Source organism: Vombatus ursinus, unplaced genomic scaffold (assembly GCF_900497805.2).
Source record: "Vombatus ursinus unplaced genomic scaffold, bare-nosed wombat genome assembly UNPS02011369.1, whole genome shotgun sequence".
NCBI lineage: Eukaryota > Metazoa > Chordata > Mammalia > Diprotodontia > Vombatidae > Vombatus > Vombatus ursinus.
This window is the reverse complement of record NW_020951147.1, coordinates 110,139-132,393: the sequence shown is the minus strand read 5'-3', so window position 1 is coordinate 132,393 and position 22,255 is coordinate 110,139. Positions and strand designations below refer to the sequence as shown.

Below are 22,255 nucleotides of genomic sequence, written 5' to 3'. Positions count from 1 at the left end.
CTCATCCAGAGAGTAGGGGGACCAGGGCACCACTTCCCATAAGGGAAGCCTGTAGGAATGGCGCGAGCAGCTGCTGCTGCTGCAGAGCGCGTGGAATCCAGACTCTTTCCTCCTGACGTTTCTTTGCTTAGGAGGTCCTCACGGCCACAGTCGACTTGGAGGACATTCGCAGCTACCGGGCAGAAATTTCCTCTCGTAACTTGATGGTGAGTGTCCGGTCAGACCTGGTCTGTGTGGCCTGGTGGAGGGAGGCGGCGAGGTGGGGACCTTGAGCTCTTGTCCCAGCCCCATTGCGGAGGAGCTCCGTCATCTCACACCAGCCACGTGCCCCTGTGGGCTTGGGGTTCCCCATCTGTCCAGGGGGAGGGCAGTCACCGTACTGGTCCCATCGTGTCACGAGGCAGGAGATTCCTTCTGCAGGGCTGGGAGCTGTCTCGCTCCCCGGACACCTCTGGGTCTTCCCTGGACTCCCTCAGGAGCTCCCGCGCTCAGGGGGGGCGCCTGCATCTTGTTTCACCCATCAGGCCAGCACGGTGGTTCCCTATACCCGCGTCAAGGTCGACTTTGCGCTCTCGTGCCACGATGATGTGCTGGTGTCCACCACAGAGCCCATCAGGTGGCACTTTCACAGCCTCGGGGAGGAGATCAGGTGGGTGTTTGAGTCGGGTGGCTTGAGCCACACCCAGGCACCGCCTCCAGTCCAGCCGGACTCAGGCCCGCCGAGGGGGCCCCCAGCCTCTGGTTGGCAGGGCCTGACCTGGTGCCCCTCCTCCAAGGCTTTGTACTTGGTACCTTGTCCTTGATGCTGAAGAGTTATTAAGAATATTCTCCAGATACCTCTCAGTCTCCACACCAGTATCTCAGTTCTGGGCCTCAGTTTCCTCATCTGTAAAAGGAGAATCATGGTCCCTGCACTTCCTCTTGTGATTAAAAGTTCGTGATACACATGGTAGTTAGGTTGGCTCAGCTTAGGTGTCGAGTTTGGAGTTAAGGAGGGCAGCACTCCATTAAACCAAGGCATTTGTCTGGTATGAGGGCACAGGGCATGAAGGGTCAAGATTCTGACACTCAGGTGGTGGAGAGGCTGCAGTCATTCACTGGGACGTGCTGGGCGAGGGGGGGATTGTGGGCAGGGGCGTTCGAGGCACGGGTGCCCAGGGGCAGTCCTGAACCAGGAGCCAGGAGAGACCTGGGGTGAATCCCCCTACCAGCACTCAGTACTTGTATGGTCCTGGGTGAGGCCCCCTGGCGCTCCTGGTCTTTGGGAGGGGGCTAGCTAGATGACAGATAGATAATGTAAGTACATGCATATGTAGGTGGATGTATAGACTGATGATGATGGATAGGTAGGAGAATGATAGACAAATAGATCTTCAGGTGGGTGATAGAAAGATAATAGAAAAATGGCTGGAGGGCTGCATAATTCTCCCCTGCAGGCACGAGCCCGGGTTTGTAATCTCATGGGCTGCTGTGTGGGCAGAGAGGAGTCTTTTGAGAAGTCCTCTGTGGCTGGCTCTGCTTGGGGCCCCTAGCCCCTCTAGATGTGGTGGTTTTGGGGGCTCATGCACGAACGGAGCTTGTCTTCACCCTCTGTTTCCGCTTCCTTGGCAGCCTTGGCCCTGCGTGTTGGCTGTGGGATTACTTGAGGCGCAGTGAGCAGGTGAGATGTCTGGGTCCCTCTGTGTTTGGGCATGTGTGGGGGGCCCATAGAACACCTCAGAAACGGGCGCTGTCTCCTGCGGTTCAGGTGGCCGCTTGAGGCCAGCTTGCTGTTGCCTGGGGTGCTGAGGACTTTCCCTGGGCTGGTTGATCTGCCCACACGGGGAGTCCCTGGAGGCCTCCTGCCCCGGGCCTTCAGACTGTCCCCCGGGCAGGATCATCGCTCAGAGTCTCTGAGCTGGATGAAGCTGGACGGAAACTGGACGGAAGTTCAGAGGCCGTTGGGCCGGATGAACTTGGGTCAGAATCCCCTTCAAAGACTGCTGATAACAGGGGCTGCTCCACCTCTTCTGGGAAGGTCCCGAGGCCTCCCTGGGCCATCCTCCCCACGTGGGGAGTGCTCCTCTCTGTAGGACATGTTGCTTTCTGTTCCTGCTGGGGCCAGCAGAGCAAAGCTGCTCCCTCTTCCCCACAGGCAGCGCTCGCTTTTTCTTTTTAATAGTATTTTATTTTTTTCCCCAGTTACAAGTCAAGAAAATTTTTAACATTTATTTTTTCTTAATTTATTTTTAGTTTTCAACAATCACTTCTATAAGCTTTTGAATTTTAAATTTTCTCTCCCTCCCCACGATGGCATGCAGTCTGATATAGGCTCCACGTATACATTCCTGTTGAACATATTTTCACATTAGTCATGTTGTAAAGAAGAATTAGAACCAATGGGAGGAACCACAAGAAAGAAGAAACAAAACAAAACAGAAGGAAAAAAAAAGAGCAAATAGTCTGCTTCGATCTGCATTCAGATGCCACAGTTCTTTCTCTGGATGTGGGTAGCATTTTCCATCATGATGCCTTTGGAGGTGTCTTAGATCCTTGTATTGCCAGGAAGGGTTAAGTTGATCAAAATTAGTCATCACACAACGTGGCTGTTACTGTGTACAACGTTCTCCTGGTTCTGTTCACTTCACTCAGCATCAGACCATACAAGTCTTTCCAGGTTTTTCTGAAGTCTGCCTGTTCATCATTTCTTATAACACAACAGTATTCCATTACATTCATATACCATAACTTGTTCAGCCATTCCCAATTGATGGGCATCTTCTCAATTTCCACTTCTTTGCCACCACACAAAGAGCTGCTATGAATATTTTTGTACGTGTGAGTCCTTTTCCCATTTTTGTGATCTCTTTGGTATACAGCCCTAGAAGTGCTATTGCTGGGTCAAAGGGTATGCACAATTTTATAGCTCTTTGGGCACAGTTCCAGATTGCTCTCCAAAGTGGTTGGATCATTTCGCAACTCCGCCATCAATGTATTAATGTTCCAATTTTCCCACATCTTTTCCAACATTTATCATTTTTCTGTTTTATCATGTTAGCCAATCTGATAGGTGTGATGTGGTATCTCAGAGTTGTTTTGATTTGTATTTCTCTAATCAGTAGTGATTTAGACCATTTTTTTTATTTGACTATAGATGGCTCTAATTTCTTCCTCTGAAAACTGCCTGTTCATATCCTTTGACCATTTATCAATTGGGGAATGACTTGTATTCTTATTAATTTGATTTAGTTCTCTATATATTTTAGAAATGAGGCCTTTATGTGCTGGTTGTGAAAATTCTTTACCAGTTTTCTGCTTCCCTCCTAATCTTAGTTGCATTGGCTTTGTTTGTGCAGAAACTTCTCAATTTAATGTAATCAAAATTATCCATTTTGCATTTCATAATGTTCTCTATCCCTTGTTTGATCATATTCTTCTGTTCTCCATAAATCTGATAGATAAACTATTCCTTGCTCTCCCAGTTTGCTTATAGTATCTGCCTTTATATCCAAATCGTGTACCCGTTTGGACTTTATCTTGGTATAGGGTGTAAGACGTTGGTCTATGCCTAGTTTCTGCCATACTCTTTTCCAGTTTTCCCAGCAATTTGTCAAATAGTGAGTTTTTATCCCAGAAGTTGAAGTCTTTGGGTTTATCAAACAGTAGATTAGTATAGTCATTGACTACTGTGTCTTGCGTACCTAACGTATTCCACTGGTCCACTACTCTGTAAGATCTGGAATGGCTCAGCCACCTTCCCCTGCATTTCTTTTCATTAATTCCCTTGATATTCTGGACCTTTTGTTCTTCCAGATCAATCTTGTTATTAGTTTTTCTCGCTCTTTAAAATAATTTTTTGGTAGTTTGATTGGTATGGCACTGAATAAGTAAATTAGCTTAGGTAGAATTGTCATTTTTATTACATTAGCTCGGCTGACCCATGAGCAACTGATGTTTTACCAGTTATTTAGATCTGACTTTATTTGTGTGAAAAGCGCAAAAAGTTTTCTGCTTCCTCCTTCCCTCTTCTCCCATTACAGTTCCTTTTCACCACTTCATTATGTTTTTTATCATCACATCAAGGTCAACTTAACCCCACCCCCTTTGTCTATGTATACCCCTTTTGAATGTCTTAATAACAGTACAGTTCTCAAGAGTTATAAGTATCATCTTCCCACGTAGGGATGTAAACAGTTTGCCCTTATTAAATAATATGTTGTTTTGTTTTGTTTTGTTTTTTCTTCCCCTTTCCTGTTTACCTTTTTATGCCTCTCTTGAGTCTTGTATTTAGAGATCAGATTTTCCATTGAGCTCTGGTCTTTTCATCGGGAAAGTCTGGAAGTCCCCTATTTCCGGGCCTTTCCCATGAATCCCCTTAGCCTCAGGAGCTAAGAGACTTCTGTATCTAGTCTTTCTGTTGAGTCTGCTATTTAGGATTTTTCCTGGGACAATATTCTCTGGGCTTTTTAAGGTCAGTAACGGAGGCTGAGCGTGACTTACTGCTTACTCCACCAACTTGGCTCCTGGAGGTCGAAGTAGGTGACTTTCAGACATTGAGTCTGTGGGCTGATAGTTCCAGGAGCAGCCGCTTTCGCTCCGACCGCTCTGCCGCTGCTGCTGATTCAGGTACTCCCAAAGCCTGTCCCTGGTTTGCCAGTGCGGGGGCTGTGTTGCACGCCCTGCAGCTCTGTGTTGTACCATGCTTCTCTCTCACCCAGTTTCGACAGACTCCCTCCTGCTGGCCTTCTAAGTTGTCTCTGGTGTCTGTGGGTGGGGAAGACTGGAACCCACCTCTCTCAGGCCGTTCCTGTCGACCTTCTAGGTTGTCTTGGGCTGGAAACCTTCCTCACTCTGTCTCTTTGTGGGTTCTGCCGCTCTAGAATTTGTTCAGAGCCATTTTTTAGAGGTGTCTGAAGAGCTTTGGGGGGAGCTCAGGAGAGTCCCTGCTTTCACTCCATCTTGGCTCTGTCCTCTGAAACTATACTTTTTAGCATTTATTTTTGTAAGATTTTGAGTTCCATATTTTTCTCCCTCCCTCCCTCCTTCCCTTCCACTCTTCTGAAAATGATAGTGTGATATAGGTTAGACATGTGCTGTCATGTAAAACATATTTCTCATATTAGCCACAGTTGTGAAAGTTGAAACAGATCAAAAGGGGTAAAAAAAACAAGAATGAATAAAGTAAGTGAGAAGAATATGCTTTGGTCTGCATTCAGAGCCCAGCAGTTCTATATGTGGATGTGGATAGCATTTTCCTTTGTACTTGTCTCTGACCGTTGTGTTGCTGAGAAGAGCTGGGTCATTCGTAGTTGACCATCACACAATGGCTTTTTGTTATCACTGCTTCCTTTTCTGCACATTCACTAACCATCCTTTTGAGGTAATATGTTCTCTACGCCCCTAGGGTTGTAAAATTGCTTACCCTTTGACCCAGCAATAGCACTACTAAGTCTGTATCCCAAAGAGATTAAAGAAAAGGGAAAGGAACCCGTCTGTACAAAAACATTGATGGCAGCTCTTTTTGTGGTGGCAAGGAATTGGAAGTTGAGGGGATGCCCGTCAGTTGGGGAATGGCTGAACAAGTATGTGACTGTGATGGAATCCTGCTGTGAGAAATGAAGAGCAGGCTGAGTTCTGAAGAAACCTGGGAAGACTTATATGAGCTGATGTGAAGTGAAGTGGGCAGAACCAGAAGAACACTGTACGTAGTAACAACAGTATTGTAATGGTGATCACTTTGTGAATGACCTAGCTCTTCTCAGCGCTACAGTGATCCAAGACATCTCTGAAGGGCCCATGGTGAAAAACATCCGCTTCCAGAGAAAGAGTGAATGGAATCCGGATGCAGATCAGAGCAGACTTTCTTCTTCTTTTTTATTTTTTCGTGCGTGTGTGTGTGTGCGCGTTTTCTTTCACAACATGACTACTATGGAAATATGTTGTGCCTGACGTCACATGTCTAATCAATATGAAATTGCCTTCTCAAAGAGGGGAAAGGGATGGCAGAGAGAAATAGAATTTGGAACTCAATTTTTTTTAAATGAGTGTTAATTTTTTTTTACATATAACTGGGAAATACTTAATGAAATAAAATAAAAATGACTTTAAAATAGTAACATAATGAGTTCTTGAAATTGGCCAGGAGCTGAAATGCCACTTGTGTACCTGTCTCGAGCTTGAAGTGGCAGCGTCTTCCTCTTTTGAAAGTCAGGCAGCGGGCCCTTCTCGGGCTCAGGGCATCTCCTCCCTTCTCCTTGATCCTTCAGAGGTCGCTACGAGCTGTGGCCGGGGCTGGGGGGAGGGGAGTAAGGCAGCCTCCGCGATGGTTGCCCCGGATGGGAATTCTGATGTCGGCGTGCACTTTGACTGAAAGAAAGACGCTTGCCCAGGACGCTTTTCTCATGCCCTTCTCCGCTTTGCTCTTTCGAGGCCGGATTTTTCCTCCCCCTTAGCGGTGGACTGGACAGCTCTGCGACGGCCTGCCTGGTGTACTCCATGTGCTGCCAGGTCTGCCAAGCCGTGAGTAACGGAAGTAAGTGGCGAGGACGCCGCGGGCTCTCCTGGGGGCCTCTGCTCAGTTGGCGGGTGCTCTCCGCTCTGCCTTGGTGACTGAAATGGGATGGTAGCAGCACCCAGCCCAGAAAGCTATTACCAGGGCAGCTAGGGGGCGCCGCAGAGCGCTGGGCTCGGAATGAGGAAGGGTCCTCTCCCTGAGTTCAAATCCAGCCTCAGACCCTGGGCCAGTCGCTTCACCCTCTTTGCCTCAGTTTCCTCATTTGTAAAATGAGCTGGAGAAGGAAACGGCAAACTAGTATCTCTGCCAAGAAAACCCCAAATGGGGCCACGGAGTCGAACGCGACTGAAATGACTCCACAGCGACACAGGGCCGTTGTGGTCAGGACGTGCGTGTGTAACGTGCTTTGCAGACCTTCCCGGAGAGGGCGCGCCCTGGCCGCGAAGCCTGTTCCCAGCACCAGCTGCCGGTGCGTTTCCTGCCAGATGTCTCGCCGCTGTCTGTCTGTCCGCCTGAATATGCCCAGATTAGACCTCGGCTAGTCGTAAGCTCTTAGACGGCTGGGGTCTGGTGCCTGGCACATAGTAGGAGCTCAACACATGGTGGTTGGTTGATTCAGGCACCCACTGTGTGCCAGGCCCGGCTGGACGCTGGACGTACAGACTGGGTGAAGTGGTCCCTGCCCTCGGGAAGCTTCTGCTCAGTGAGAGGACACACAGTGTATCCATATAGCTATTAAATACACATTGAGTCAATAGGGAGCCATTTCAGAAGGAAGGGATGCTACCCGTTCGTTGGGAATGGCCTCCTGGGGAGTCGGTGCCTGGAAGGACCCTCGGGATTCCTAGAGGCAGGGGTGAGAAGGGAGAGCGCTTGTCCAGACCCTGGGGAGATGGGGCTAGGAGCCCACAGTGACTCCCCCCACCCCCACCCTCGGCCTTTCCAGTCATCTCGTTGTACCTGCTGGGGACGTGGTTTGGGCGAGACTTGCACCCGGGTCTTAGGACCCCTAGTTCTCTGTCTCCCAGCTTCTCAACTTTGCCTCAGGCAAGAGTCGCAATGGGCGTGTTGGCTCAGCACTTCTGCCATGGCTGCCCCCCTCAGGCCTGGGGGAAGGGCACGCCTTTGTTTACCACCTTCCTGCAGATGCACCTCCCCCCCCCAGCCTCAGTTTCCCCCTCTATAAAACAAGGCTGGGCTCAGTGATTGCCAGGGTCCCTGCCTCAGCCTATTTGGTCTCCTACGCGGGTGTTTGTTTTTAATCCTCAACGACAGAGGTGAAAAGTCCGGTCCATTCTTAGCCCTTGGTCCTCCGGAGGCGCTTCTCCTTTATCCTCACAGCAGCCTGCCTAGGAGGTCGATGAGGAAACTGAGGCAGACAGGAAGTCGCTTGTCCAGGGTCATACAGCCAGAGAAGCGTCTGAGGCTAGATTTGAACTCGAGTCTTCCTGACTCCAGGTCCAGCGCCGTCCACTGCACCTCTGGCTGCCATGACCTTGGTGGGGCCAACTTGGACTGAGTCTGCCTGGCTCGGGGAGGTTGCTGTGCACCCCTGGGGCCCGGCTGCTCCAAGCCCTCTGAGCGTGGCGTGGCATGGCGGAGTGTTCAGGAACTGGGGCGGGGGGGCGGTCTCCGCGCGTTTGTGATACAGCTGTGTGTGTGTGTGTGTGTGTGTGTATTATGCTTATGAGTTTGTTATACGTGTGAGTGTGCGTATATGTATATTTGTGAGTGTGTGTTTCTGTGTTACTGTGTGTGTATGTGTCTGAGAATGTTTGCAAGGGTGTGCATGTGTGTGTGTGTGAGTGTGTGGTTTGTGTGCATGTGTGTGATCGTGTGATTACATGTGTGTGATTGTGTGTCTGTGTGATCTCGTGATTGTGGGGGGTGCTGAGTGCCGCCTCCGTCTGCTCTTTTTCCAGATAAGGAGGTGCTGGCCGACGTCCAGAGGATCTTGAACCGTGACGACGTCCTCCCCCAGGACCCCCAGAAGCTGTGTGGTCAGTTGCTGACCACGTGCTACATGGCCACGCAGAATTCCTCGCAGGACACCTACAACAAGGCCAAGGAGCTGGCTGAGCAGATCGGAAGGTAGCGGGCTGGCTTCTGGAGGGGCTCCCGCCTCTGGGGGGGTTCCTCCAGACTCGCAGGGTGTCGCCCTTCTGACTGAACCCCAATCACCCCTGACTTGGGGTGGCTCTGGCTCGGCCCCCGGCCTCAGTTTCCTCATGTGAATCTCGTTTGGTTTTCTGCATTTCCGTCCAGCGGCCTCCGTGCCCAGCCATTTGGGTGGCTTCCCTTGCCCCAGGGAGGCAGCTGCTGGTTGTTTTCATGAGTGCCTGAGGTCCCCTCTGGACCGTTTCCTGCAGCCCGTCTTCCTGCCCCTTCACACTCCCTGGTGTTTGGGAGCCTCCCCCGGCTGTCTTTGGGCATTTGGTTAGTTTTGATTTCCGCAGCAGCAGCAGCAGCAGCACCGGGCAGGGGCCGGGCCTTGGGCAAGCCCCTCCTGCCTTCTGGCCTTCCTGACAATGTCGTGGGCTTCCGATTGCGCCATCGTGGGGCGTTGGCTTTTGGGGGTGCAGCGTTGACTCCCTGGGCTGCCCTTTTGGCCACAGTTCCCCGGTGGTGTTTCCTGGTGTGGGAGGACTCTGGCTTCCTCCACTCTGGTCCCGTCCGCCGGCCCCTTTGAAGACAGGGCATTTGACTTGATGGTCAGCCCTCCCTCACGCGGCCTCCTCCCCTGCAGTTACCACATCAGCTTCAACATAGATGGGGTCGTCAAAGCCATCATGGAGATCTTCCGCGTGATGACCGGCAAGATGCCGCAGTTCTTGGTCCACGGGGGAAGCAGCCGCGAGGATGTGGCCATGCAGAACGTGCAGGTGGGTCCTCCTGGGGGGCTGGCCGGCGGCGTCCTGGGCGCCTGCCGGCAGTGGCCCCAGGTGGGGGTCCGACGGAAGCCCCCTCCTCCGCACCCTGGGAGGCTGGGTCTGGGTCCTGACGCTTTTCTGGTTGTGTGACCGTGGGCAAGTCCGAACCTCGGCTTCTTCATCTGTGAAATGGGGTAATGGCGCTTGCAGGGCTGACCTCACAAGATTGTGGCGTCGTCCCCCGGTGCCTGGCACGCAGCAGGTGCGTAATACCTGTGAGGTTCGGGTGAGAGGCACATGTTGAAGCGCCCCATTAAGATCAGTCGCCATTTCTGACCTCAGTGGTGAGCGCAGTCGCGGCCCATGTTACACTCATTCTCACTGTTTGTTGTGGTGTGAGAGGAGGGGGAGGTGTTGAGTTGGCTCTCCGGTGAGCCCCTCCCCTTCTTTGGGAAACAGGCCTCAGTTTCCTCCTGGCATGGTGCATGAGCTTACACTGCCCTCTCCTTGGAGGATTTCGAGGCACTTGACCCGCGTGATCTCACTTTGTCCACACAAGGGCCTTGGGTGTGCTTCCTGATTTGTGGGGTTAATGAAAGGAAAGGACTTTGTAAATCTTCAGGCATCAGAGAAACAGTAGGTGATGAGGCTAATAGTCAGTCAGTAAACATTTATGAAGCACCTACTGTGTGCCAGGCCCTGTGCCAATTGATCGGCATACAAAAGCAGGCCAAAGATATTCCCTGCCCTCGAGCAGCTCACAATCTGCCGGGGGAGACAACAGTCAGTCAGTAAACATGTATTAAGCGCCTACTGTATGCTGGGCACTTTGCTAAGTGCTGGAGATAGAAATCTAATACAACATTCAGGCAAGCACAGTGCCTGGCACATAGTAGGCACTTAATATGTGTCTATTGATTGATTGATTGATAACTGTGTTCCCACATGCTACAGACAGGATAAATTGGAGGTAATCAGCAGGGGGAATCCGGAAAGGCTCCCTGGAGGTGAGATTTTGGCTGGGACTTGTATGAGGCCAGGGTGGTCAGTGGCCAGAGAGGAGGAGGGTTTATTGACTGACCAAGAGAGAATGTCCCAGTTTTATTCTGTGATCATTAGAAGTAGCAGTTAGGCTTCCAGACCCCAAATGGAGGCGGTGATGTTGAGGACCTCGGGCCAGGAGTTCATTCCTTTTGTTTTGCAGCTGAGGAGACTGAGGTCTAGACGGGCCCAGGGGCTCAGGGGCCAGGGCTCACGAGCGGTCAGGGGCAGGCGGACCTTCCCCCTCAGACTGCCCCCACGGCCACTGCAGTCATCCAGATGGGGGATGGGGGCAGTGCCAGAGGACGGGAGGGGCGCCTCCAAGACGTTGTCGGGGTGGAAAAGACAGGACATGTTCACTGTCCACTCTTCTCACCCTGACTCCGTGACCGCTCCCCGTGGCCTCTCGTTTCTCCACTTTCCAGGTGCCCACAGGCCCCTGGGGGCAGCTGTTGGACTGGGGTGGCACGAGGCGCCTGGAGTCTTTGGCGTCTGCCGTGCACTGGGAGGTCTGCTGGGGGCTGTTGGCCCTTTATGAACAAAGGTGGTAAAGGAAACCGGGCTGCTGTCCGCCCTCTAATTTTCCCTTATTCCGTAGGCACGGGTCAGGATGGTCTTTTCCTATCTCTTTGCCCAGCTGAGCTTGTGGTCCCGGGGGATGCAAGGGGGACTCCTGGTGCTCGGCACCACCAACGTGGATGAGTGGTACGTTCTAGAGCATCAGAGATGTGCCGGCTTGTGCGTGATGGGCCGGGGGCTGCAAGGGGATGCTCGGACTCTCTCTGAGTCATGGAGGAGAAGCAGGCTAGGGGAAGGCTTCTCCCTCCGTCCCGGCGCCGGCCCAGGGCTCCCTGGTCAGGGTTCTGACACCCTGAAGTCTCCCAGGCCTGTGGCCTCTCCCCCCACCCCCTTTGGCCCTCCCTTGCCTGAAGTGAGGGTCTTCTTTGCTCTCAGCCTCCGAGGTTACGTGACCAAGTATGACTGCTCCAGCGCAGATATCAACCCCATTGGCGGCATGAGCAAGACTGATATCAGGACCTTTATCCAGTATTGCATAGACCACTTCCATCTCGTCTGCCTGCGGAGGTGAGCTGGGCCTGAGCCCGAGACTGGCTCGACCGTCCAGGCCCTTCCAGATGAAATCCCTGCCCCCTGAGCCCGCATGGAAGGCCCTCCATCCTCTAAAGTCCCTTGCACTGAAGAGTTGAGAAGGGATTAGCGCTTACCGTATACAAGGCGCATTCCCTCTCTGAGGAAGGGATAGGGTGTATTCAGAGGGGGCAGGGCCCACGCCCTGTGGGTGTGGAGCTCACATGACCCCCTCCCACATTCAGTTCAGTTCCCCAAGGATGGGGGTGATCAGGAAAGGCCTGGTGAAAGGTGTGGCACCTGAGCTGAGGACTCCGGGAGGAGCAAGTGAGAAGGAGGGCCCCTCTGCCCACAGGGCAAAGACCAGGAGGTCAGAGATGATGTGCTGGCCGTCCAGTTTGGCCGGCACCCGGAGCGAACTGGAGGGCCTCAGTGTGGAGTCAGAGCCTGGCCACGGGGGTTCAGATGCTAAGTAGAGGGGATTGTCTTAGACCCTAATAGTAATAGGGGGCCATGGAACGCTCTTCATTCGGGAAGGGATGTGGTCAGACTTGGTGGTTGGTGGAGCCTGGAGCGGGGAAGCCAAGGGGGAGGTCATTGCAGTGGTCTAGGCCAGGGCAGTGAGGCCTGAGCTGGGGAGGGGTCAGATGGCAGAGATGAAAATTGGTCAGACTTGGCCGGTGGCTGTCTCCCCAAATCTCCAGTGTCCCCCTCTTGTCTGCCACAAGGATAAACAACAGATCCCTGTGCCTGGCCTTCGAATCTGGTTCACGGGACGTTAATTCCCTCCACCGTGCTCTGTTCCCCCTCCCTGACCGCCGTGTCCCACCTGACCTCCCTTCAGGGCTCAGCTGAGGCACCACCTCCTCCAGGAGGCCTTCCATGGTCATTGGCCTAGTAGCGCTTGGTCACAGCTGATCGATCGGAGCTGATCAGACCTGGGAGGAAGAGGGGGGCTTCTCAGGGGAGCTTTGAGTGGCTGGGCTGGGAGGAGCTGTCAGCCGGGGCCCCTTGCTCGTTTGGGCTCCGGGTTTGGGGCGCTCGGGTCCGGAGTAGAGTGCCCCCTTCCCCCTCCGCCGTCCCGGGAGGAGAGAGACGTGTAGCAGCCACAGCCGCTCACGCCACACCCGCCTCCTTCTCTCACAGCATCATGGCCGCTCCAGCCACTGCCGAGCTGAAGCCCTTGGCCGAAGGACAAGTGTCCCAGACCGATGAGGTAGCGTGCTGGCCGGCCCCTGGGCAGAGGATTGGGGGGCTCCCTGTTCACAAGGAGGCCGGGGCGGGGGCCTCAGAGAGCCACTCCCATCTGCTGGACGGTGGGCTGGCGTGGAGTCGGGGGAGACAGGAAGACCTGAGTTTGAGTTTTGCCTCAGACACTGGCTAGCTGGGTGGCCCTGGGCTTGTCACTTGAATGCCGTCTGCCTCGGTTTTCTTACCCGTAAAGTGGGGATACGCACCCTCCTTTCAGGATCAAGGTGAGGATCCGGTAAGAGGACGTGGAGAGCACGTGGCCAGCCTTCACACACTGTAAATGTTCATGTTTTCATTGTTGTCAGTAACATTTGAGGCACTGAATGAATGTTGCTTGTCCAGATTCCTGGCTGTGTGTCCCCGAACATATCACTGAACTTTGCCGAGACTCAGGTTCTCCATCAGTAAAATGGGTTCATAACACTTAGTGAGGAAAGCTCCATGAAAATGGGCTGCTCCAGGGGACAGCCATGACCTGGGAGGATGCTGGGGCCTCCTTCCCTTCCAGCCTCCTCCCACAGTGAGGCTGTGCTGGCATTTTGGCTTAGGAGTCTGAGGACCTGAGTTCGAGTGCTGCCTCTTGTCTCTTAACCCTGTGTGACCCTGGACAGGTCGCCTCCCCTTTCGGGGGCTCAGTTTCCTCCCATTCGCCGGCCTCTGAGGTTTTCCTGGCGCCCAACTTTGCTCCTCCCCCTCGAGCCCCCCAGCTGGCTCGTCCTGCAAGGGGTGGCCCCGGGGTCGGCACGCCCTCCTCTTTGGGCGGCCTCACCTGGAGCGTGGGCCTTTGGACACCTGTGGCTCCCGGGGCAGAGACGCTCCCTCGTGAGGGCTGTGCGCCTCCGAGGTAGGCGGTACAGCCGGTATCCCCATTTCACAGACAGGGCGACCGAGGGGTCACACAGCCAGGGCTCGAACCCGGGGCTCGTAGCGTCCTTTCGCCTTCCCAGAGGCGTCTCCTTGCTGGGAGCTCACAGCTGATCCGGTCTTGGCAAAATTCTGGCTTGGCCTTGGGCCCAGCTCAGGAGGCGGCCCCTGAGGGTGGGAGGCAGGATCCAGGCCTTGCCCCCCCCCCGTCCTGAGCGACCTCCTCACGCTCGGGGGGCTCCTTGTTTCCGCAGGAAGACATGGGGGTGACCTACAAGGAGCTGACCGTCTTTGGGAGACTGAGGAAGGTGGGGAAGGCCGGGCCGTACAGCATGTTCTGCAAACTCATCAACATGTGGAAGGAGATCTGTACCCCCCGAGAGGTAGCGGAGTGGCCCGCGTGCCCCTTCCCCGCTGCCGGCCGGCCCCTCGGCTCCGCCGGGAGCCCCCAGTTAGGAAACGTTCCCGCTCACCTCTGCCTGGCTCACGGGCAGCCCACCATTGGTGTCTGTCTGCAGGGGGTCACGCATCAGTGGGAGGGAAAGGGCCCGGTTTGTCCTGGGGCGCCTCTCCTGGCCGTCTCCCCTCTCAGCCCCTGCCTGGTCCTGCTGTGTGCCAGGCACTAGGCTGGACGGTCCCTGCCCTCGAGGAGTTTCTAATCTGTACCAGGCAAGCCAGAGACAAGCTAAGTGGGAAGTAATTAATGGAGGAAGACGCTGGAGTGATCGGGGTGGGGGAGGCCCAGTTCTGCATCGGATTCAGTCAAGCAAAGGGGCCGAAGCGGGATTGGAGTGCAGGGGGGCCCACAGATTCTGCCCTCGGGGACACGAATCTCAGGAGTCCAGGGTCCTGGAAAGTAATAACAACGGCATAGGTAGCTTAATAATCTTTAGACCATTGTCACTACATTCAAGGACCCCAGTTTGCCTAGGGTGCTCTTCTAATCCCACCGGGCATTTATCATGCCCCTAGTACGTGCCCAGCACAGAGACAGAAATGTAAGGAGTCTTTGCCCTCCAGGGAGGCGGCGCCTTTAAACCTGACCTGGGTCATTCAGACTTGCCACACGGGTCTGGCTGGGGCTGACTCCCAACTAGACCCTTGCCCCACGTTCCCCGGCTTTGGGCTCCCTGTGAGCCTGATTCGTGATTCTGTCCATGTTAAACTCTGTGGCCAGTTGTCTGGACCCCAGAGGCTCCCCCGGGCGTCTACCTGGTGCTTTGTCCTCCAGGTGGCCGACAAGGTGAAACACTTTTTCCGGAAGTACTCGCTGAACAGGCACAAGATGACCACCCTCACTCCGTCCTATCACGCTGAGAGCTACAGCCCGGATGACAACAGGTTTGACCCGAGGCCCTTCCTGTACCAGTCCAGCTGGCCCTGGCAGTTCCGCTGCATCGACCAGCAGGTAAGGCCGCAGCCCGGGCCCTTCCCAGGCGGGCTCTGCCAGGACGCCTGGCCCACGTCTGTGGAGATGCTGGGAGCCTCTGTAAATGCTGGCTGACCCTTTCGATGAAGGGGCAGTGCTGATGACCACTGGCTCTTGGAGGTTTCCAGATGGCTTCCGTGCAGAATCCCTTTGAGGCTCACAAGGAGGAGTGAGAGAAAGGAGCTGATAGCAGCCTCATTTTATGCGCAGGAAACGGCTCTCAGGGCAGAAGTGACTCTTCACTCAGAGTCACAGTCCGTGAAAGCCGCTTTCAGCTCTAGAGACAGCGGCTTTCAATTGTACAGACGCCCCCAGCACCTTGCACGCCGCCCCGCTTGGGATCTGGGGTCTCAGGCTGCTGCTGACATCTAGCCCATCTAAGAATGTGGGAGCTGCCAGACCGTCTTCCTTCCCCCGCCCCCAGTCTTGGCCCTGGCTCGAGGCGGGACGGACCTAGAGCATGCAGCTCGTGACCATGTGGGGTCCAGGGACTTCCCTGGATGACTGTGCAGCTCGGCCTTGGGTCTGGAGGCCTGGGTTCCATTTAACCATATATAATACCACTAGCTAGTGTTTACCTAGCTCTTCACAAATGACTTTAAAGAGATTATCTCTTAGTTCTCACAACTACCCTGAAAGGCAGGTATAGTTATTTTACAGATAAGAAACCAGAGGCCTGCCCTCAGTGGTCACATAATTAGTAACTGTCGGAGGGAGGGTTTGAACTCAAGACCATTCAGTGGGAAGATAAGACAGATGAGGACAGAGGGCATCCCCCGTGAAAGCCTTGGTCTGATGTCCAGGAGACCTCAGGTCCTCCACGTGTTCTACCTGTGCTGGCTCAGGCAGGTGCCTGAGCCTCAGTTTCCTCATCTTTAAAATAGGCACGCTGATCATACCTGCAGTATCTCCCTCACCAGGTTGTTAGGAGCTAATGAGATAACGTGGAGCCCGGTATAAAAGTCATCTGGAATTACCTTATGCGTTCTTTGGAGAGGGGTCCGAAGCTTCTCCAGACCGCCCCGGGGTGGGGTCTGAGCCTTCTCCGAGTTCACTCAGAGGGCGGTACTGCCTGTGTGTGATGTTCTCACCTCCACCATCTTCCTTGCAGGTAATGAAACTGGAAGGAGCGGAAGGGGATCAGGACTTTGACGATCTGGTGTGATGGATGGCCCTGGCCTCGCTGAGACGCAGGCGCATAGGCGCTCCCCCTCCCCCCCTCCCCCAGCGGTTATTCTTCTCTCTCTTTCTGAAACGACATGTTAAGATTACGCTCGCTGGCGTGACACCCAGGTCTGCCTGCACTGGTTCTTTACAAAAACTGTCTAAAATAAAAATCCACGTTTACTGTTCTTCCGAAATCTGTGGGTGACTTTCCTGGGGCCCTAGGGTGCCCCCTGCTTTCCAGCTGAGGTCAGTGGGTGATCCCACATTCCTTGGGGAGTTTTATTTCTTACAGTGACATTAGGCTAATAAACACTTCAGTGATGCAGGAAGAAAGCGCCTTCTTGGTCCACCCGAGGCTCTTGGAGAGGCCAGAGCTCTCAACCAACAGGAAACTCCTACCACCTTCCTGGGAAACCCAGCCATCAGGGTCAGGAAAGATGGGAGGTTGCTAATGCAATAGGGTTTCATGAATGCAATTAACCTGGCATGATAGACCCAGAGGCTTGAGCTCACTCTTATCACTTATAAAGAAGGAAAAACACTGGGAGACAGATGTGAGCGTTCTGGGGGGAGGAGGTAATGGGTCATTTCCCACCGGCTCCACCCTGGAGCCCAGGAAGCGCTCATAGGGAAGGTGGGCATGGCGGGCTAATCCTACCTCTTGCTCTCAGTCTGGTGTTGGGGAGCATTAGGGGGCTGGGGACGTCCCAGTTGTTGGTGCTTAAATTAAATCAGACCTTTGCTCCTGGGCGAGCTCTGAGGGATGGAGGGGCTCAGAGTGGCTACTCCCCTTCCACCTCACAGATGGAGAGCACCCGGGTGACCCCGCTTCCCGGGGGGCGGATTCAGCTCTTGCCAGCACTAAGCCTGTGACCCCCGGGTCCCTGAAGTTTTCTCAGTAAGTCTTTTTCCTCATTATCCCTGAAATGAAGCAGTCTCCCACAAAGCAGTCAGGACATGGGGGAGAGCTCAAGGAAGTCACAGCTGTTGGGGGCTCAGGTGGGGCTGGCAGGTGTGTGCTTCTCCAGGCAGGAGACACACATTCAGCCTGGCTCCTTCTGCCCCCCAGTGAGGTTCAGAATGCTCCATTGGTGCTGGGATGGAGGCTAAGCTACTGGTCAACCCAGAGCTGGCTTCAGTGAGATGTGACCCCTCCCCGAAGGGGTCTAAGGGTCTCAGAGGTGGAACACTGTAAGGTAGGGGTCCTTGCAGTCTGACTGATGTCGATGGCTACTCGGAATGTCCATAGGATGGATCCTACTGTCCCCAGTGACCTCCGACTGACTCATAGGATTCTATCCTGCCCAGATCTTTCCTGGATCTCTGGACTCTGGACTTATCATCCAGGCTGGGGTGTAGGGTGGGGGCGGGGGGGGGAGTCAAGGTAGGGCGTGGTGGTGGGGGATCTTGGATGTGCCTTCACAACCGTGAGAGCTAGGGGGCTGGGACCCCGACCCGTTCCTTCCTGATGGGCACTACCCTGGTAACTCTGGGGATCGGGGGGAGACGTGGAAGTGTCAAAAGTGAGCAGTAACCTTTCCAAATGCGTCTCGAGCCAAGACTGACCCCAGCCCTGTCCAGGGCGCAAGACACAGACAGATGACTTGACTCCCTCAGTGTCCAGGACCCGTCTCCCACCCCACTCCCTAGCCCCATGATTATCAGTCAGCTGCACTAAGCTTACCTTTAAATCAACTTTTTTTTTTTTTTTTTGGTGGGGTTGGGGGCAGAGAATGGGCGTATGAAGGGAAAGATGGGCATGTCTTACACCCCGTGGCCTCTAGGGGGTGCAGTGGTCACAGCACCGAATTTGGAGTCGGCAAGACCCCGTTGACACCCAGCCTCTGACACCCAGCTGCCTGATCCTGGGCTAACCTCCCTCCCACAGCCTCAGTTTCTTCATCTATAAAATGGGGGTAGTAATAGTACCCATCACACAAGGTTGTTGTGAAGATCAAGAATGATGGAATTCTACATCTACAGACATCCCCATGTATACGTATCTAGGGCTTCACCGACCTCAAAGCCCTGTGTGTTTTATTATGACTGTTGCTATTATCGCCCACCGGACCAGACAGTGGTCCTTCCCTTTAGCCGCGTGCTCCTCTGGCCCCTTGGCGGGTGATGCTGAGCGGGCACATGTGGGCTCCTTTTCACAGGGGGTGGGGAGCATGTGTTTGGACCTGTCCTCAGCACCCCACTGCACTGTTCCCTGGGGATCCTCTCCCACCACCCCTGGGGAAGTGTGCGGGTTGCTTACCCCACTGGCCAGCTTTCCTTGAGCTGGCTCCTGAGAGCCTCTGTCACACAGGGAATCCTCATTTGCTGAAGTGGGGCAAGGTTAATGGGTGCAAGATGTTGATTTTTTTGAGGTATTGATTGGTTGGCTCTTCCCCTCCCCCTTTTTTCTTTAAAAAATGTTGTTATACAGGCTGCCTCTGGGATGGGGCAGGGGAGCGAGAGTGGGACATGTGGTTCCTGGGTCTGCTCCCCCAGCAGCCGCCTCAGGCTATTACGGTGTCCATGCACTTAGCCCTTCAGCTTTCCCTAAGCATGGCTCTGTCATGTTTCCACTTCTCCACCAGACACCTCAAGACCTGGTCTGCGCATCATCCTTTCTCCCCACTGGTAGAAAGTTCTGGGCTTGGGTCATCAGCCCACAATCCCCTAGTGCTTCCTGAGCTTCTGGAGGGATACCCTGAAGTTGATTTGACCCCCCAGTCCTTCATCATCTTGGTTCTCTCTTAAATATCTCTCCTCTTCACTGAAGCTTCCCCCCTCCCCTGCCTTCTCATTACCCAAGGGTTTGAGGGATGCGGCTGGACATTACCAGCACAAATCCAATCCATAGAAGCCGTATAGCCAGGGTGTGTGTGTGTGTGTGTGTGTGTGTGTGTGTGTGTGGTGGGGGATGTACAGGCACTCTTAGGGTTTCCTGCCCCTAAAGACAGTGCACATTCAAAAGTGGGCTCTTTGATACTTTGCCTCAAGTCATCTTGTGTTGGTTCCGTTGATTGTGTTGGGCCAGCACTTGGAGAAGAGCTGGGCTCCTTCCCTGAGAAGACTCCCATCTCAGGTCTGAGCCATATCCCTGTGATGAGGAGCTCTCTTATCTCTGGCCTCGTCCACCAGTGACGCTCCTCTGACTCAGGATGACGCACGTAACTCTAGCCTGGCCATGCCTTGTCACGGGGCTTTTATTTCTGGCTCTGCCTCTCCCACAGATAGTGTCTCTATCAGGCAATCTTAGCATGAGCTTTTGTCAGGTAGGGGCTGAGTCTCTCATCCCTTTGCTGAGGTGCCCAACCCACTCCTTTGCACATTAAAGTTACAAAATTTCCTCCTCTTCCTCATAGGGAGGTTGGCAAGCCGATTTCTAGTGACTGACTCTAAGATGTGATCAGAAGTCAGATGATCAGCTAGCCTTTATTAAGCTCATAGGTGGCACAGTAGTTATGGGCCTGGAGTCAGGAAAACCTGAGTTCAAATCTGGCCTCAGACACTTCCTAGCTGTGTGACCTGGGCAAGTCACATAACCCTGTTTGCCTCAGTTTCTCATCATTGTAAAATGATCTGGAAAAGGAAATGGCAAACCACTCCAGTATCTTTGCCAAGAAAACCCCAAATGGGGTCACAGAGAGTCAGACACGACTGAAATGCCCAAACGAAAACAAATTCGTCAGGTTCAAATCCAGCCTCATACACTTACCTAGCTGGGACCCTAGGTAAGTCATTGGACTTAATTCGTCCTAATCGAATGAAGAAGGAAATGGCAAACCACTCCAGTATTTTTGCCAAGAAAACCTTCATGGACAGTGTTGGTGTCCACAGGGTCTCAAAGAGTCAAACCCAACTGAACAACATGAATGTGTCAGATACTGGGTTAAGTGGTGGGGATACAAATACAAGAAGAAAGAAAGATCCTTCTTTCTCTCAGGTAGCTTAAATTCTAATGGGAGAAGAAAACATATAGAAACAGCTGACAAGGGGGTAGGGTCACAAATGAAAGCATGGAAGAGAAAGTCTCAAGTGCAGCCGGAGAGGTAGCAGTGCCCTCCTTCGGTGGGGATTTTGGCTTCCAGTCAGAAGGTGAGACCTCAGAGGTCAGGTACTTCCTCAGTGTGAATTCCAGGGCTGAATTAGGCAGCCTGTCTCTTACCTCTGAGTCTTTGCTGTACCAAATCTGTAATTCACTTCTTCCTCACGGCTGTGTCTGAGAATATTTAGCTCTATCCGAAGCACAGTTTCTTATGAGATACCTTTACTGACCCATCGCCTTGTTAGCCAAATCTCCCTTTCTCAAATTATCTTATACTTCTTGCTTCTCCTCAATTATCTGCTCATGCTATGTACCCCAAGACTCTTTTTGTTTTCATCTTTTTGTTCTCGGTCCGAGCATGGTGTCCAGGCACTTTACACATCCTTGTCAAATTGCATTGAGTTGGCCTGACCCAACAGTTGCAAGAATGGGAAATGGGCAATGAAGAAAGATAAAGGGAAAAAAAAAAAAGACACTTCTTCCCCCAGGAGGGGGGGATTGTTGGTGAATGTCCCTCTCTGTCTTCATAACGCCCACCACATCACTATGAAGTGTAGACAGGGTCTGGGGAAGTGTATAGGGGCCACGGGCTCCCCTGCCCATAATGCATGTCTCCACATTCTCCTCCTCGCGCCTGCTGTGGTCTGGGTGATACTAAGTTCCTTGTGTCTTTCTGGTTATTCTGTTCTATTCACAGGTGTGTCCCTGGGGCCAGAAGAGCCTTGCTGAGGCCACGTCCAGTGACCATGGACCAGACTTCCACACCACGTTCCTGGAAACTAGATGATGTTAATGAGACAGAGAGAAATGGGACGACACCATATCAAGGGAGCAGAACCGATGTGAAGACGCTACCCATTATCATTCCCTACCTCACTGTGCTTGTCAGCCTGGTTGAGTTGGTGGGCGATGGGATCATCCTCTGGCTTCTGGGCTTCCGCATTAAGAGGAACCCCTTCTCTGTCTACGTCCTCAACCTGGCTGGGGCAGATTTCATCTTCCTTTCTTGCCAGGTGTTTTATACTGCAGCTGACATTTCAAAAGATTGTCATGACACTTGGTCTTCCACGGCTCCCTTTTATGACACCTGGTTCTTCTATTCCTCCTTTCCTGCACTAAAGGTGCTGACCCGCGCCACGTTCTCCTCCTACACTGTGGATCTGAGCTTGCTGGCGGCCATCTGCACTGGGCACTCTCTGTCCATCCTCTTCCCTGTCTGGTACCGAGGCCAGCGCCCCAAGCACACCTCCATGTTGGTGTGCGCCCTGTTCTGGACCGAGTCTGTGGCTTCTTTTATAGGAAGTTTAGTGAGCAGGCTTGCTACGACTTCACCATAGCCAGTGCTGTTCTGGTTTTCTCCCTGTTCTTTCTGATGTGTGTGTCCAGTCTGACCCTCTTCCTCAGGGTCCAGGGCGACTCACGGAGACGTCGGTCTCCAGAGATCTACATTGTCATTCTGGTCACGGTCCTCATCTTTCTCCTCCTGGGTCTTCCCTTCAGCATCTATTGGTTTCTTCTGTCCTGGTGGGAGCACACCTTTCTCAAGGACTGGGCAGCTGCCATACTTCATCGTTGACACACTCTCCTGTGTGAATAGTAGCATCAACCCGTTCATTTGCTTCTTTGTGGGGAGCTTTAGGCAGCAGAAATTTTGGGAGCCCCTCAGGGTGGTTCTCCAGAGGGCCCTGAAGGATGAGGCAGAGCTGCGGGAGGAGGGAGAGATTTCACACACAGAGATCGCGGAGACATCAGCTTGTGACTGCCGGAAGAGGGAAGGAGAGATGTAGAGAAATAATAACGTCATTATTATGTTGTGCGTGTTGTCTCTACTTTAGACTATGAGCTCCTTGAGGGCAGTGCCTGTCTTTGGCCTCTTTTTGTATCTCCAGTGTGCCAGTGTGCCTGGCACATAGTAGGTGCTTAATAAATGCTTATTAATAGATTAATAACTCTGTGTGTGTGTGTGTGTGTGTGTGTGTGTGTGGTTTTAGGTTTCCAAAGAGCTTTCCTCT

The 22,255-nt window shown here is 53.2% G+C and overlaps 1 protein-coding gene and 1 pseudogene across 1 annotated transcript in view; both read left to right on the top strand.

The window, feature by feature from the left end:
- The window catches only part of NADSYN1 (NAD synthetase 1), a 29,564-nt gene extending 13,175 nt beyond the window's left edge, over positions 1–16,389 (top strand). The window contains exons 10-21 of the mRNA XM_027856104.1: positions 132–206; positions 525–649; positions 1,612–1,660; positions 6,409–6,511; positions 8,416–8,584; positions 9,240–9,375; positions 11,003–11,109; positions 11,359–11,490; positions 12,640–12,709; positions 13,863–13,991; positions 14,840–15,016; positions 16,149–16,389. Coding sequence (XP_027711905.1) covers positions 132–206; positions 525–649; positions 1,612–1,660; positions 6,409–6,511; positions 8,416–8,584; positions 9,240–9,375; positions 11,003–11,109; positions 11,359–11,490; positions 12,640–12,709; positions 13,863–13,991; positions 14,840–15,016; positions 16,149–16,202 — 1,326 coding nt within the window. The 3' untranslated portion in view covers positions 16,203–16,389. The remainder of the gene's footprint in view (positions 1–131; positions 207–524; positions 650–1,611; positions 1,661–6,408; positions 6,512–8,415; positions 8,585–9,239; positions 9,376–11,002; positions 11,110–11,358; positions 11,491–12,639; positions 12,710–13,862; positions 13,992–14,839; positions 15,017–16,148) is intronic.
- Positions 16,390–16,568: 179 nt separating this feature from the next.
- Positions 16,569–22,030, top strand: LOC114038657 (annotated as a pseudogene).
- The last annotated feature ends 225 nt before the right edge of the window (positions 22,031–22,255 follow it).